At 40.6% G+C, this 14,518-nt stretch overlaps 5 protein-coding genes across 5 annotated transcripts; 4 read left to right on the top strand and 1 right to left on the bottom strand.

The window, feature by feature from the left end:
- Positions 1–15: 15 nt before the first annotated feature.
- BCR41DRAFT_404362 (hypothetical protein) lies at positions 16–879 on the top strand (the record flags this gene model as incomplete). Its single annotated transcript, XM_022029367.1, has 1 exon — positions 16–879. A coding segment is annotated over one exon (864 nt), but the record flags the coding sequence as incomplete, so codon positions are not given.
- A 2,034-nt stretch (positions 880–2,913) lies between these two features.
- BCR41DRAFT_404360 (hypothetical protein) lies at positions 2,914–3,798 on the bottom strand (the record flags this gene model as incomplete). The annotated part of the gene is made up of 2 exons (XM_022029366.1): positions 2,914–3,037; positions 3,146–3,798. Coding segments are annotated over 2 exons (777 nt in total), but the record flags the coding sequence as incomplete, so codon positions are not given.
- Positions 3,799–3,918: 120 nt separating this feature from the next.
- On the top strand, positions 3,919–5,094 carry BCR41DRAFT_427122 (hypothetical protein; the record flags this gene model as incomplete). Its single annotated transcript, XM_022030838.1, has 1 exon — positions 3,919–5,094. The coding sequence occupies one exon, from the start codon at positions 3,919–3,921 to the stop codon at positions 5,092–5,094; it is 1,176 nt and encodes a 391-aa protein (XP_021875013.1).
- Positions 5,095–8,575: 3,481 nt separating this feature from the next.
- Positions 8,576–10,114, top strand: BCR41DRAFT_376164 (hypothetical protein; the record flags this gene model as incomplete). Its single annotated transcript, XM_022027026.1, has 1 exon — positions 8,576–10,114. The coding sequence occupies one exon, from the start codon at positions 8,576–8,578 to the stop codon at positions 10,112–10,114; it is 1,539 nt and encodes a 512-aa protein (XP_021875012.1).
- A 742-nt stretch (positions 10,115–10,856) lies between these two features.
- On the top strand, positions 10,857–13,091 carry BCR41DRAFT_31271 (hypothetical protein). The gene is made up of 4 exons (XM_022021098.1): positions 10,857–11,106; positions 11,364–11,390; positions 12,548–12,626; positions 12,964–13,091. The coding sequence occupies exons 1-4, from the start codon at positions 10,931–10,933 to the stop codon at positions 12,967–12,969; spliced, it is 288 nt and encodes a 95-aa protein (XP_021875011.1). The 5' UTR covers positions 10,857–10,930; the 3' UTR covers positions 12,970–13,091.
- Positions 13,092–14,518: the final 1,427 nt, after the last annotated feature.

The following is a 14,518-nucleotide window of genomic DNA, read 5'->3' as shown; positions in this document are numbered from 1 at the left end:
GACATTGATCTGGAGGTAACCCATGTACCCGTTTCAGAAGATACTCTTCCTTCAATCGAAATTGGTGGCATGATAGGATTGGAGCGAGTTCTTGGGGCGATACTAGAAACAGGGCCACGTCGGCTACGGATTCTATGCGCGGAAGTTTACAACCGGGATCCAGTCGAAGATCCGCATGCAGAGTCGACGAAAATACGCCCGACAAGCTTGCCAACAATCAGCCCTGCCACACAATACGAAGGGAGACTTAAAATTGTGCAAGTCCCAGATCTGTTCAGCAATAGGAAGCTAGTGATCGGCGTAAGAGGATATAACTATCTGGTTACTTCTAGTCTCTGTGGTAGGGAGGCACTTGTCGGGCCCAAACGCTGCGCAGATTTTCCAGTTAATCACACAACGAAGATGAACGTTAAGAGACAACTACAGGATGCGTACATGCTCCAAGGTGATGTACTTGGTCTAGCCCAAATAAGAAGTGGATTTGGGCATTTAACCACCTATTCATCCCGTCGCGGGGCGTTGCAAGGCTTCGGAGCACCCTCTTTGATGCCCGTGTCTATCTTCACGTTGTCACAGAGAGGTGTCCCAAACTGCAATGTATTTAGACAGCTCGCAATTCGAGCGAGAGAAAGGAATAAGGCCAAAATCGTTCTCCATATTAGAGACGTAGACGTGCCAGAGGATAGCGACAACACCAAATCTGCAGAAGTGATACGAAGTCTCAGGGGACTCTTCACCAATGGCCATCGGATAACCATTTCTGGAAACAAAGACGCTGAAGACCTTCTTATGAAATTGGCTCAGATTTTCTCTCCCATGATTTCAGACAAAAATCGTTTAGTGGCAGCAAGTATAGTTTCGGAAATAAACGGATCGTAGGTGCTAATAAAAAAAAAAGTTCTTTAATCAGCAATAGCGTATATCAGTTCCCCTGTTCTACTTATAAAACATGCGAGACAGGGAGGAAAGAGATGGAAGTCATGGCATGTTTACACTTGCGCACATCCGGTGACGACATGAACACAGCTTTGGTGAACTTACGAATGAGTTTTGGGGTCTTATGTTAGGCACGGATGTAGCTGGAAACTGGTTCTAGCCACCATGGTATGCACTTGGATAGAGCTTGCACTTAGGGACATCAAAGGAGGGTGTCGTGTCCGATTTTTCGAAGTTTGGCTGATCGGTAGCCCTGGGTATCCTCTTTCGAATGATCCAGGCCACAGGTCTCAGATCCCAGTATTTGAGGATCTATGTACGTTTAAAGTCCACGGTCGAAGATTTTTTTTTGATTTTGGCAGAGCTATGACGATAGGCTACCTTTTTTTTTTTTTTTTTTTTTTTTTTTTTGACCATATGGAATGCATCAAAGCCACCAGGTTTGTTAGCTTTTTGCTAGGATGGAGCTGGGAACCATAAAGGACGTCAGAAGTTGGTTCTAGCTGCCATTGTATGCACTTGGAAAGAGCTTGCACTTAGGGACTTCAAAGGGGGTGTCGGATTTTTCGAAATTTGGTCCATCGGTAGCCCCGGGTATCCTCTTTCGAATGATCCAGGTCCCAGGTCTGAGGTCCCAATGTTGGAGGAACAATGGACGTTTAAAGTCCACGGTCCAGAGTAAAAGAAATGTTATTTTTCATGTCAACGGAGCTACTTGTGTTTTTTTTCTAGTGAAGAAAATGTTGATGACATGTGTTCCATCATTCTTTCTTTTCTTTTTGTCTCTGCAGCAACTGCTTCCCTTTTCTCTCTTTTTATCCCCACAGCAACAGGCGTTACCTTTTCCACAACCCAATGAATGGTGCAACAGCTGTTTTTTTTTTTTTTTTTTTCTTTTCTCTCTCCTACGCTCGCATAGATCAATTTTCACAGCCCATTCATTTCAGATTGACCCTTTTTTTTTCTCATGATCTTTTCTTTATTCCTCCTGTCCTCAATGCCTTCCTCTCTTTCTTCTTTACTTTTTCCATCTTTCACTCTTCAGGACACTCCCACCGCGCTCCTCTCTCTCTTCTTCCTCTTTTCTCTTTTTTCATTTTATTACTTTTCACTTTCTTCGGCTTTTTTTTTCTTTCTCTCGGTGCTCTTAGTTTCTTTTGGTGTAATCATTTCCCTGCTTTGCTCTCTCGTGTTGCGACTCTTTGGACTTTGTCAATAAAATCGCTGTTGAGTTAATGTAAGGAAACAGCTCTTCACTCGAGGTTTTTTTCTTAGTTTGTCCATTTTTCTGCCTTTTATTTTTGGATTGTGACTTGGTCTTGCACTTTTTGGTTCGATTTTTCTTTGCTCTCTGTGAAGGTTCTTTAGACATGAATAAAGAAAAAAAAGTGGGTAGAGCAAAGGAATAGTCATCACCCTTAATAAAATTGCACTGCGCTTAAATTTTTTTTTGGCTTGTCCATCACTGTCAATTGCAGACAAATAGATTTTTTTTTTTTTTTTCCTCTCTTCCACAGGTGTCTCTCTCTGCAGCGGTTGTCACCTCTTTTCAATAGTTGTTTCCTCTCTCTTTTTTTCTCTCTGCAACAAGTTAAACCTTCTCTCTTTTTTTTTTTTCTCTTTTTCCCTCTTTTTTTATTTTTTTTTCACCCGACATTTTATTTTCTGCATTGTCATTTGACTTCTTTCTTCTTTCCTCTTACTACCACAAGTGTTTCCTTCTCTGCAACAGGTATTACCTTCGCTCTCTTTTTTTTTTTTTTTTTTACTTTTCCTCTCTTTGAAACAGGTGTTGCCTTCATTTCTTCATTGCAGGGCCCTTACTCACGAAGAGAGTAGTTGGTTTTGATAGAAAAAAAAAAAAAAAAAAAAAAAAACAGTTCCATCGACCGCACGAATTGGGAGAGGTCAAAAATCGTAGAAGGGAAAGAAATAAAAAAGTAAAAACAGTTTATGGGTAGAGATAGTCGCATGCCCTTAAAGAAAAAACTGCACAGTGGCTTTTTGAGGCTCAAAAGAACCCCACCGCGGCTCAAAAGTACCCAACCAGAGGCTCAAAAGTTCCCCTCCGCGGCTCAAAAGTACCTCAACAGTTCCGCCCCTAATTTTTTTTTTTTTTTTAGAGAAAGCTCATTATTCACCCACTATACACCCACTATACACCCATTATTCACCACTATACACCAATTTTTTTTTTTTTTTTTTTCACTCTTTTCTGCCTTGCCATTTGACTTGTTTGTTCCCTTTTTTTTTCAATGGCTCAAAAGTACTTTGTCTTTTGCCACCCTTAACAGATTTATTTTGCTTGTCCATCATTTTGTCCATTCTGTCCATCATTCTGTCCATCATTTTGTCCATTCTGTCCATCATTCTGTCCATCATTTTGTCCATTCTGTCCATCATTCTGTCCATCATTCTGGCATGCCCATCATGTCCAGCATCATGCTCATGCTCATGCTCATGTCCATGTCCCCCCCACCTTTCTTTTTTTTTGAGCTCGAACCCGCCTTTCTTTTTTTTTTTTGTGCTGGAACCGTCTTTCTTTTTTTTGTTGTGCTCTTTTTTTGTGCTCGAACTCTCCTTTGTCTCAAACCCGCCTTGCTTGTGCTGGAACCCTCCTTTCTTCATGTTCTGGTTGTTACGACAAGCATGGGAAAAAAAAAACTGTGCCATTTTTCCACCACTTCTTTTCCACCACTTCCACCACTTCCACCACTTCTTTTCCACCACTTCCACCACTTCCACCACTTTTCCACCACTTCCACCATTTTTCCACCACTTCCACCACTTCCACCACTTTTCCACCACTTCCACCACTTTTCCACCACTTCCACTTTTTACATTGCTTACATGACTTCCAGCGCTCACTCTACAATCACTTTTAAGATCCTTATTTCTTCTCGCATTGCTTCATCATTTGTTTTCAAGCACTAACATCGCTTTAATTTATTTATTTATTTATTTATTTTTTACCAGATCACAATGTCAGAGCCAACAAATTTTGAATGTGTATCCTGCGGTAAAGTTTGTGATAGTCAATTGCGGTTGAGAAATCACAAACGAGATCGCCATCCTGGCAAGGTCCTTGTTTCTATTGTTGTTGGAGGGGAAACCACCCGCGTTATTTTGAAATCCGTGGATGGTTGTTTTACTTGTCCAGTCTGTAACGAGACTGGAATTGAAGGCAGGAAAGAAATTCTCCAGCATACAAATGGCCATCTTATTACAGATGTGGTCAAGACCGATAACCCAAGCAACCCATGCTTCATTTGCAACATGACGTTCGTAACGGCACAGGATTTAGACAAGCACTATGATGACGCACATTTGGAATCCTGGGAGGTCTTGGAAGGCCCAGCAGAGGACGACGAAGCAGGGGTTGAAAGTCTGAGGCAGGGAAAATTGGAACTTGATCGTTGCACAAAGAACACCATTTTGTCAAACTTCCTTTTGGATATGCTTGAACCGTTCGCGCTCAAACACGAAGATGGAACGAAATCAATGGTATTGTTTACTCCCATTTCAGCAAAAAGGACAGAATCCAGCCCAATCGTTGAGATAGAGCGAATCAAAAGACCAAAAGTGCAGGCACCCACAGAGTTTGAAGATCTGGAAATAACTTTGGCATCAAATCGACATGGGAAGCTAATCGAGATGGAAGATTACAGGCTACTAGACCTGGCGTTCTATCTGCAAAATTACAGTGATTGCAAGTCCAACATTGCCCAGAACCTAGCAGGAGCCCTTATCCAAGCCGGATCCCAGGTGATCCTCATCCTAAAGGCCGAGGTTTATGGGCGGGAACCGAGCGGAGATCCACATAGAATTAACCTAGTGAAGCCTACATTAGATGTCAAAAAGGTATCCATAATCCATCATGATAACGCGAACAAACTCATCATCGGCACACTTCACTGGAATGCCCTTATAACTTCATCAATCGAGCTCACATCAGGAGCCATCCACGTCGGAGCCGACAACTTGACAGCGAACATTGCCTCACAAGTAATAATTTTTGGTCGTAAGGACCGGGAGCTGAATCCCTTGATCGAAAGACAAACCAGATCAAAATTCCATATCAAACACAAAAAGCGCCTCAGTCTTCTACTTATTTTCCGAGTGGTCATGTCTCCCAATAACGATTTACAGTGTCATTAATCATTTCTCGGAAAAAACTACAATGACAGGGATAAAAGCTTCGGCAACGTTGTTCCACCAGCTTTATCGGTCAAAAAAAAAACAATCAAAAAGAAAAGTCTAGAAAAGATCCTCAAAAATGACAAAATTAAGGACGCTCCGTTGACTCGAGACATCATCATGGAACTTTTGCGATTAACTCCATCAGGACATAAAAAGTTGAGAGTGATCGAGAACTATGAAGTCTCCAATCTGTTGAGAAAATTGGCAAACACAATGTGCGACACCATTAAGACCAAAAACCAAAATCGGGTGGTTCCCAATATCGAAGCCGTTGTAAATGCCATGCTCATCAAGAGATCAGCTTAAGGAAAATGACATGTTATCCCATATCACAACATTTATATCAAGTATGTACCCCTTAATTAACGTTGCAATAATAAAATAAAAAATTAAAAGAGAAGAGGAAAGAGAGATGTTGTTCTTTCGAACAAATCTGTAGAACAATGGGCTTAATCTCAGCTGATCGTAGCAACAAGGCTACTCTACAGCTTACAATACCCCGTTCAATAAAAGTCGTCTGCAATGGATTTATCTCTTCCAATATTTGAAATTAACATTAGCAGGAACCTCATGAAGCCTTTCCGCTCCACAAGATCACCCCACGTAGCATGATTCAGGAGCCGAAGCTCTATTCGTATTCAACTAAAAATCGGAAAAGGCGGTAATCGTCGCGTTCTAGCACGGATTCTGACTTAGAGGCGTTCAGCCATAATCCAACGGATGATAGCTTCGGGCCATTGCCTGTTCAGGCAGGCCCAAATACCAATTATCCGAATGAACGGTTCCTCTCGTACTAAGTTCAATTACTATTGCAACAACATTTCATCAGTAGGGTAAAACTAACCTGTCTCACGACGGTCTAAACCCAGCTCACGTTCCCTATTAGTGGGTGAACAATCCAACGCTTACTGAATTCTGCTTCAGTATGATAGGAAGAGCCGACATCGAAGGATCAAAAAGCAACGTCGCTATGAACGCTTGGCTGCCACAAGCCAGTTATTTCTGTGGAAACTTTTTCTGTGGAAACTTTTAACTTTTCTGATGATTTCTTCTAGACTGAGCACTCTAACTGGGTTTTCTCCATGGTGTCCTAGGTAGATCTTTTTGAAATTTGAGTAGCTGTGAGAGCTTTTGATTCCCTCTCGAATGATCCAAAGATGAGGCCCCAGGCCCCAGTATTGGAGGAGATATGGGTTTTTATGTGGTTGTGATTCGTTATGTTACACAAAAATCTTTAGTTCTCATTGGCTGAAAAAAAGATTGACTGTCCATTTTTGGACGAAAAAAAGATCGATCGTCCATTTTTGGACGAAAAAAAAGATCGATTGTCTTTTTTTGGACAAAAAGAGATTGTGTTTCCTTTTTCGTTTTGATGATAACCTCTTCTTTTTTTTTTTTTTTTTTTTTTTTTTTCATTGAGTTTTGGGATCTTATGTTAGGCATGGAAGTTGGTTCTAGCCACCATGGTATGCACTTAGGAAGAGCTTGTACTTAGGGACATCAAAGGGGGGTGTCGTGTCGGATTTTTCAAAATTTGGTCCATCGATAGCCCTGAGTATTCTCTTTCGAATGATCCAGGTCCCGGGTCTGAGGTGCGACTATTGGAGGAGCTTTGGACGTTTAAAGTCCACGGTCGACGATCTTTTTTTTATTTTAGTAGAGTTACTCTCTGTTATTTCTAGTGAAGAACATGTTGATGAAATGTGTTCCATCACTCTTTGGCTTGTCATTCGTCACTGAGCCGACGGAATCGCTTCAAATTTTAATAGCTGTGAGAATCCAGTAATATCTTCCAGTGGTTAAAGTCTCAGGCCATAGGCCCCAGTATTGGTGGAGATACGGGTCTTTTTGTGGTTGTGATTTGGTATGCTACTAGTAAATTTTTTATTTTCATTGGCGAAAAAATTGAAAATAAAAAAGAAAGAATAAAAAAATAAAAAGAAGGCAAGAATACAAAAAGCACATGATCCTGAACAGACCCATTTTCAGGGGCCATTTCACATTCATTCATTTTATTTTTCTCTCGATTTGCTTTTGGCCTTTTCTTTCTTTTCTTTTTGTCATTGTTCCTCTTCCCTCTCTTTCTGCACCCTCTTCTCCCTTTTTTTCTCTCTCTGCAGCAACTGATATCCTCCATCCTCCTCTCTCTTTTTTTCCCTCTCCTTGCAAAAGCTGACACCTTCTCTCTTCCTCTCTCTGCCACAAGTGTTTCCTTCGCTGCAACAGGATCTTTTCATTCTTCTGGTGCACTCAACTCTTTCTTTTTCTTTTTTTCAGCACTTTTTTTATCTCATTTCTTTTACATCATTGGACGCCCTCTTGTTCTGGTTCTGTTTCTCCCTTTACTCCCCTCTTTTGAACGGAACGGTTTTGCAATCTTCAAAAAAAAAAAAAAAAAAGACAACAGTGTTAATTTATCTCCCTTCTGTTCGTGTAAAAAAAATGTCTCACTGCCCCTTTTTAAATTTTTTTTTTGGCAGACACCAACTGTCACCAACTACACACCAACATCCACATTGAATACACGTCATTTCGCAAAGATCATTTTCAGGGCCATTTCTTTTTCTCTTTTTTCTTTTTTCTCACGATGTTTTTATTCTTCCTTGTCCTCAAACCCACTCTCTTTCTTCTTCTCTTCCTTCCCGCATCTTTTACTATTCTTTCAGAACACTCTTCTACTTCCCTCTCTCCTTCCTTTCGTCACATCATCCACTTTTCACTTTCTCACATTTTACTCAACTCTCCCAAAACCTTTACTTCATTTCTAGTTATCCAAACTGAAAGCATTCTCTCATTTTTCAATACACTCAAGCCTTCCTTTTTCTTTTGGTGTTCTCTTGTTTTACTGACATTCCCGCGTTGCGACTCTTTGGACTGACAAAAAAAAAAAAACGTTGCTGCTTTGATGTAAGGGAGCACACCTTCGTTTGTACTTTTTTTTTTGTTGTTCATCACTGTCTATTGCAGTGTTTTTTTACATGCACTCAGTCCACGACTTTTTCTACTCTTCTCTTTTCTGTTTTTCAGCGTTTTTTTTATTGCTTGCATCTCATTTCTCCTAAAATCACAGGATGTTCCCTCTTGTAACCCTTTGCTCTCCAATGACTCTTTTGAAGTGAACGGGTTTGCAATCCAAAAAAAAACCCTCTTCCCAAACTAAACACTGAATTATTGTAACACCCCTTTTCTAAACGTGCGCTCTGTTCAAGATTTTTTTTTTTTTGGCTTGTTGTCTTTATTTTTTCTGTAGTTTATTTTGCTGTCTGTATTTTTTCTGTACTTTTTTCTGTATTTCATTTTGCTGTCTGTTCTTTTCTGTTTTTTCTGTATTTTATTTTGCTGTCTGTTCTTTTTTCTAAACTTTGTTCTGTACTTTATTTTGCTGTCTGTCTCTGACTTATTCTATTTTTCTTTGGCACCATTTTACCAGCGCTAAAAAATGCCTAATGATAAAGGATTATCTTGCCCGCAATGTCAGGAAGTATCTAAAGACAAAGAAGGAGCAAAGCTGCATATACGTGAATACCACTCAAGGAAGTGCAAAGTGTGGCTGGTAAATGAACAAGGGATCAAAGAGTCAATTGTCTTAATGCGTGTACAAGGTTGTTTCGTCTGTCCAGTTTGCAGTAAGCCCATCCAAACAAGAGATGGCATAACGAAGCATACAAATAGACATGGAAAAAAGAATGATTCGGGATTTGTTTGTCCCATATGCGGAGAAACACTGAAATCGGCACTGGAACTGGACCACCATTTCGGTGCCCATACACAGCCTCGCGAGCTGGCAGAAAGCGATGCCTCAGATGACATTGAGGTGCTAAAGCAAGGAAAGGCGGAGCTTGACCTTGCAACGAAGAATCCAATTTTTTCCGACTGTTTTCTCGAGACCCTGGTCCCTTTTTCACTGGAACATGAAAGTGGAGCTCGATCTATAGCTCTATTAACTCAAATTGGAGCAAAGCGGACAGCCGAAGATCAGATCATTGCCATCAATCCTATCAAGAAGCCAAAGAAGCCTTCTTCCATGGAGCCAAAAGACTTCAAGTTCCTTTTATCATCGCATCGGTATGGTCGTCTAATTGATATTGAGCGTTACAAGCCATTAGATGCAACATTCTTTCTTTTAAACTATGAGGCTTTGAAATTCGATATTGCCAAAAATCTCGCAGGAGCAGTAATTCAAACAGGATTGCAAGCGATCCTCATCTTGAAGGCTGAAGTTTATGGTCGTGAACCAAAGGAAGACCCTCATTGCTTCGATCTATTAAAGCCAACTCTGGATTTGAAGAGAGTGTCTTCAATTAACCACGACAACACCAATAAGCTCGTGATTGGAACTCACACATGGAGCGCCCTTATTACGGCTTCAATTGAATTGGTTTCAGGAGCCATTGACGTTGGAGCTAATAACTCAACTGCCCACATTGGAGCATATACCACAATTTGGGGCCGGGATGACTGGCAACAAAACCTTTTACTTGAAAGGCAGCTGAGGTCAAAATTCCATTGTAAAGCAACGTACTTTCAGAGTGCGTCAATGTTCTATTTATTTGCAAACTGGGCATGCTACCCTACAACAATCTTTCGACTGGAGAACTATTACCAAGGCAGCAGGGTCATATCGGGGGTAAAGGCAGCTGCATCGATATTTCATCAGATTGCGAATACAAGATCAATCAAGCGAAAGCGACTACTAAAGCTACTTCGAAAGCTTGATAGTCCCGACCAAAGTCAAAAAGCACCTGTTACGAAAAACGCCATAATGGAACTCCTGGAATTAATCCCCTCGAACAAAAAAAAACTGAAGTTGACTGACAATGCTGAGGCTTCTACAATTTTAGTAATGTTAGCAAGCGGATTATGTGGAGTTATCCGCGACATTAACAAAAAACAGGTACGGCCTGCAATTCAAGCCACGGTGGAAGCCATTTTGCAGGATAAGGAGAATGCGAGGCAACGTCAAGAACAAGGGCTTTAAAAGCAATAAAAGCGAGGAAACACACACAAATGCAGGCAGAGCGACAGAAGCAATAAACAATCCGATTCGAAGTCTGTCTTTATGTATTCTTATACAGCCCTTAAGTAGGCTTCAAAAAGAAAAAAAATAAAATAAAAATAAATAAAAGAAAGAGAAGGAAAGAGAGATGTTGTTCTTTCGAACAAATCTGTGCAACAAAAAGTGCTTAACCTCAGCCGATCGTAGCAACAAGGCTACTCTACAGCTTACAGTACACCGTTGCTTAAAAGTCGTCTGCAATGGATTTATCTCTTCCAATATTTGAAATTAACATTAGCAGGAACCTCATGAAGCCTTTCCGCTCCACAAGATCACCCCACGTAGCATGATTCAGGAGCCGAAGCTCTATTCGTATTCAACTAATTATCGGAAAAGGCGGTAATCGTCGCATGTTGACATGTTGAATTAAATTGTCCTAGAAGTGAATGCCTTGGAAATGACCAGGAGTGCAGAATGAAGGACCTAGAAATGAAGAATGAAGGACCTAGAAAGGAACATGAGGTCAGAATGAAGGACCTAAAAATGAACATGAGTGAAGAATGAGAAGGATCAAGCGACGAGTATGAATGAATGTCCTAGAAATGAGCATGAATGAACTAGAGACGAGCTTAACTGTCAAAAAGTAGAGACAAAAGCAGCAACAGAATTCTATATTTCCGAATTACGGCCATACACGATTGTTTTATTATTTTGTGTATGGATACTTCCTTAATATATTTTTGGCACTTATTCAGAGCTTACGAAGTGGTGTTCGTCATCTCGCACAGACCATTTTTCATGACATTTTTTTCTTCTTTGTCCTTTTCTTCTCTTCCTTTGCCCATTTCCGTCACTTCACACATCCAACTTTGCCTCTTATCTTATTCAGTTCTTACTTTTTTTGACATTCTCCGGTTCTTTCGTCCATTCATCTCTTTCTTGTTTATCCAATTTCCCTTCATCTTTTTCCGTCGGTAAGTGCTCTTTCTTTTTTCTTTTGGTATTTCCTCGTTTTACTCACTTGCTCTCCTGTGTTGCAAAGCTTTTGAGATTCAAATCGGTTTTTGCTAATTGATTCGCGCGACAATGGGATTCAAATCGGTTCATGTTAATTGATTCGCGACAATGGGATTCAAATCGGTTTTTGTTAATTGATTCGCGACAATGGGATTCAAATCGGTTTTTGTTAATTGACTCCAATTCATGATTTCTCTGCTTACTATATGTTTAGGTTTTCTAGTGCTGCGGCTCTTTCGATGTAAGGACCTTCCTAGTCCATGAATGTTGCGCATCCGCACGTTGCTTGCCCTTTTTTTTTTTTTTTTCCTGTGGGCACTCTTTCCCTCGCCCTTGCTTTTCCTTCCTTTCCTTGCATGTTTTGGATTTCGCTTTGCAAAGCTGAAGAATGAAAGGACGAGCGTGGCAACGTGGAAAAAAAAACTACATCAAGCAGTCATTTGTATTGATATTATTTGCCACTGAACGTGCTCGTAACGTTTTGCAATGTTAAGTCGTTCTCACTCCCTCTGTGTTTATCGACATTTTTTTTTCTGCTTATTGCCACCTTTTTTTTCACTTTACACCATTTTTTTAATAAGTTCATCTGAAAGCTGAGCAACACACTGCAGAAAAGCACTTGGTTTTGCTGTCTTCTCTGTAATTTTTTCATCTCGACAATGTAAATTTGCATTCACACCACATTCACACTACTCACATTTACATTCACACCACTCACATTCACATTCACACCACTCACATTCACATTCATACCACATTCGCACCACTCACATTGACTATGCTATTTGTACATTTTAGATCTTGTCCTACCCTCTACGCTTTACTACTTCCTTTCACTTCCACCCCTGAATCTTTTTGTCTCACTTCCTACCTCTTCCCCCACCCCTGAATTTTTTCTTCTCTCACTTCCTACCCCTGAATTTCTCGCTTCCAACCACTGTATTTCTTACTTCCTACCACTGGAATTTTTTTCTTGCCTCATTTCCTAGCACTGAGTTCTTTTTTCGCCTCACTTCCTGCCACTGAATTTTACGCCATTCTGGTTATTCCTTTTATTCCTCTTACACCTCTGTTTTATTTTTTTCTTATTATTAGTTCAGTGTCCCCTCATAAGCTAAGCAGGGTTCTTTCAGGCGTCCCTCATATTTTTCTTTAGTGCACTGTCCCAATTTGAGGACACTGCACGTGCAGAAAAGTGTTTCCTACATTTGGCCCTGCTGTGGCTTTGTTGTCTACACTCCTTTTTCTACACTTGACTTTGCTGTCTACGCTAATTTTCTTCAGGTGACTTTTTGCTCATCACTTTTCTGTCCTACGATCTACATCTTAATTTATTGATTACTTTGGCCATGCAACATTCTGTATTCTCTATAACTCACACACCATGTCTCAATGCAGTGCTGGCCCCATGACCTTTTTGCTGATAATGTCAACTTTCTTATTAGATAAGCAAGAGTACATGGATACCGAAGATAAGGTAACTTGTATCAATTCTGTTACTCTCATTTCTTCACCATACCACTTTCTGTCCATACCTTTTTTTTTCTCCATACCACTTTCCGTCCATACCACTTTCTGCCCATACCATCCCACACCATCCCACACCATCCCACACCAATTCCCACACCAATTCCCACACCACCCCACACCATCCCACACCATCCCACACCATCCCACACCAATTCCCACACCACCCCATAAAGAAAAAAAAAAAAAGATAAAAAAAAAAGAGAAGAAGAGGATAACAAGGACCCTCAGGGTCGTGGGATTTGAACGTTACCATCATGTTGACATGTTGAATTAAATTGTCCTAGAAGTGAATGCCTTGGAAATGACCAGGAGTGCAGAATGAAGGACCTAGAAATGAAGAATGAAGGACCTAGAAAGGAACATGAGGTCAGAATGAAGGACCTAAAAATGAACATGAGTGAAGAATGAGAAGGATCAAGCGACGAGTATGAATGAATGTCCTAGAAATGAGCATGAATGAACTAGAGACGAGCTTAACTGTCAAAAAGTAGAGACAAAAGCAGCAACAGAATTCTATATTTCCGAATTACGGCCATACACGATTAAAATCACCGCATCCCGTCCGATCTGCGCAGTTAAGAAATCGATGGCAGAGTCAGTACTATGGTGGGGGACCACATGGGAATACTCTGTGCTGTAATTTTTACTTTTTATTCCTATATTCTTATATTTTTTTTTTATTCACATTAACAAAGGATAACTTATTTTTAGACACGGTAATCCACTAAGGCACGAATTGTGTTTAGAGATGTTTTCTACGTACGCTGAAGTCAAGGAGGTGCACACCTAAGTCTCAGTACGCAGTACAGGGTATTGGTGGCGGCTGGTTCTTGCCACCAAATTTGACCCTTGGATAAGGCTTGAGCTTAGGGACATCGAAGGGGGGGGGTTGTGTCGATTTTGTGAAATTTTGTGGATCGGTAGCCCTGAGCATCCTCTTTCGAACGAGCTAGGCCCCAGGCCACAGATGCCAGAATTGAAGGAGCTATGGACGTTTAAAGTTCCCGGTCGAGAGTAAGAAAATATTTTTTCATCGTAGCACGTGATTGTGAACTAAACTGCAATGTGGCCCAGAGTATCCTCTTTCGAATGAGCTTGGTCCCAGGTCTCTGGTCCCAGTATTTGAGGAGTTATGGACGTTTAAAAAAAAAATCACAGTGGAGTAGCCTCCTCTAAGTGCATAGTCTTCGACTGTGGGAACGAAAGGAGATGGAGTAAGAAAATGTGAGCGAGTAGGGGGGGAACTCAATGAAAGAGAGAATAAAAAGGGAGAGCGAGTTTGAGGGCACAGAATGAGAGATCGAAAAAAAAGAAAATAAAATAAGAAAAAAAAAAGAGAGAGAGTGGGGGAGCAAAAATGAAAAAGAGACAGAGACAAAAAGAGAGTAAGTTGTGAAGTGGTGTGAAGTGAAAAAAAAAAAAAGAGAGAGAAAAAGAGTGAGTGGGGGAGCAAAAATGAAAAAGAGACATTGGTGTGAAGTAAAAAAAAAAAAAAAAAAAAAAAAAAAAATGAAAAGTGGAACAAGAGAGCGGGTGGGTCTGTTCTTTTTTTTTTTTTTTTTTTTTTTTTTCATTGAGTTTTGGGATCTAATGTTAGGCATGGATGCAGCTGGAAGTTGGTTCTAGCCACCATGGTATGCACTTAGGAAGAGCTTGTACTTAGGGACATCAAAGGGGGGTGTCGTGTCGGATTTTTCAAAATTTGGTCCATCGATAGCCCTGAGTATTCTCTTTCGAATGATCCAGGTCCCGGGTCTGAGGTGCGACTATTGGAGGAGCTTTGGACGTTTAAAGTCCACGGTCGACGATCTTTTTTTTATTTTAGTAGAGCTACTTTCT

Source organism: Lobosporangium transversale (genome assembly GCF_002105155.1).
Source record: "Lobosporangium transversale strain NRRL 3116 chromosome Unknown BCR41scaffold_122, whole genome shotgun sequence".
In the NCBI taxonomy this organism is placed as follows: Eukaryota; Fungi; Mortierellomycota; class Mortierellomycetes; order Mortierellales; family Mortierellaceae; genus Lobosporangium; species Lobosporangium transversale.
This window is presented reverse-complemented; position numbering and strand designations above follow the sequence as displayed.

Bases quoted from the DNA above. Each gene is read 5' to 3' on its own strand.
- BCR41DRAFT_31271 (XM_022021098.1), top strand. From the start codon at position 10,931: ATGACATTTTTTTCTTCTTTGTCCTTTTCTTCTCTTCCTTTGCCCATT. The intron at 11,107-11,363 runs GTAAGTGCTCTT...CTATATGTTTAG, and splicing joins CCCTTCATCTTTTTCCGTCG to GTTTTCTAGTGCTGCGGCTC. The intron at 11,391-12,547 runs GTAAGGACCTTC...GTCTCAATGCAG, and splicing joins AGTGCTGCGGCTCTTTCGAT to TGCTGGCCCCATGACCTTTT.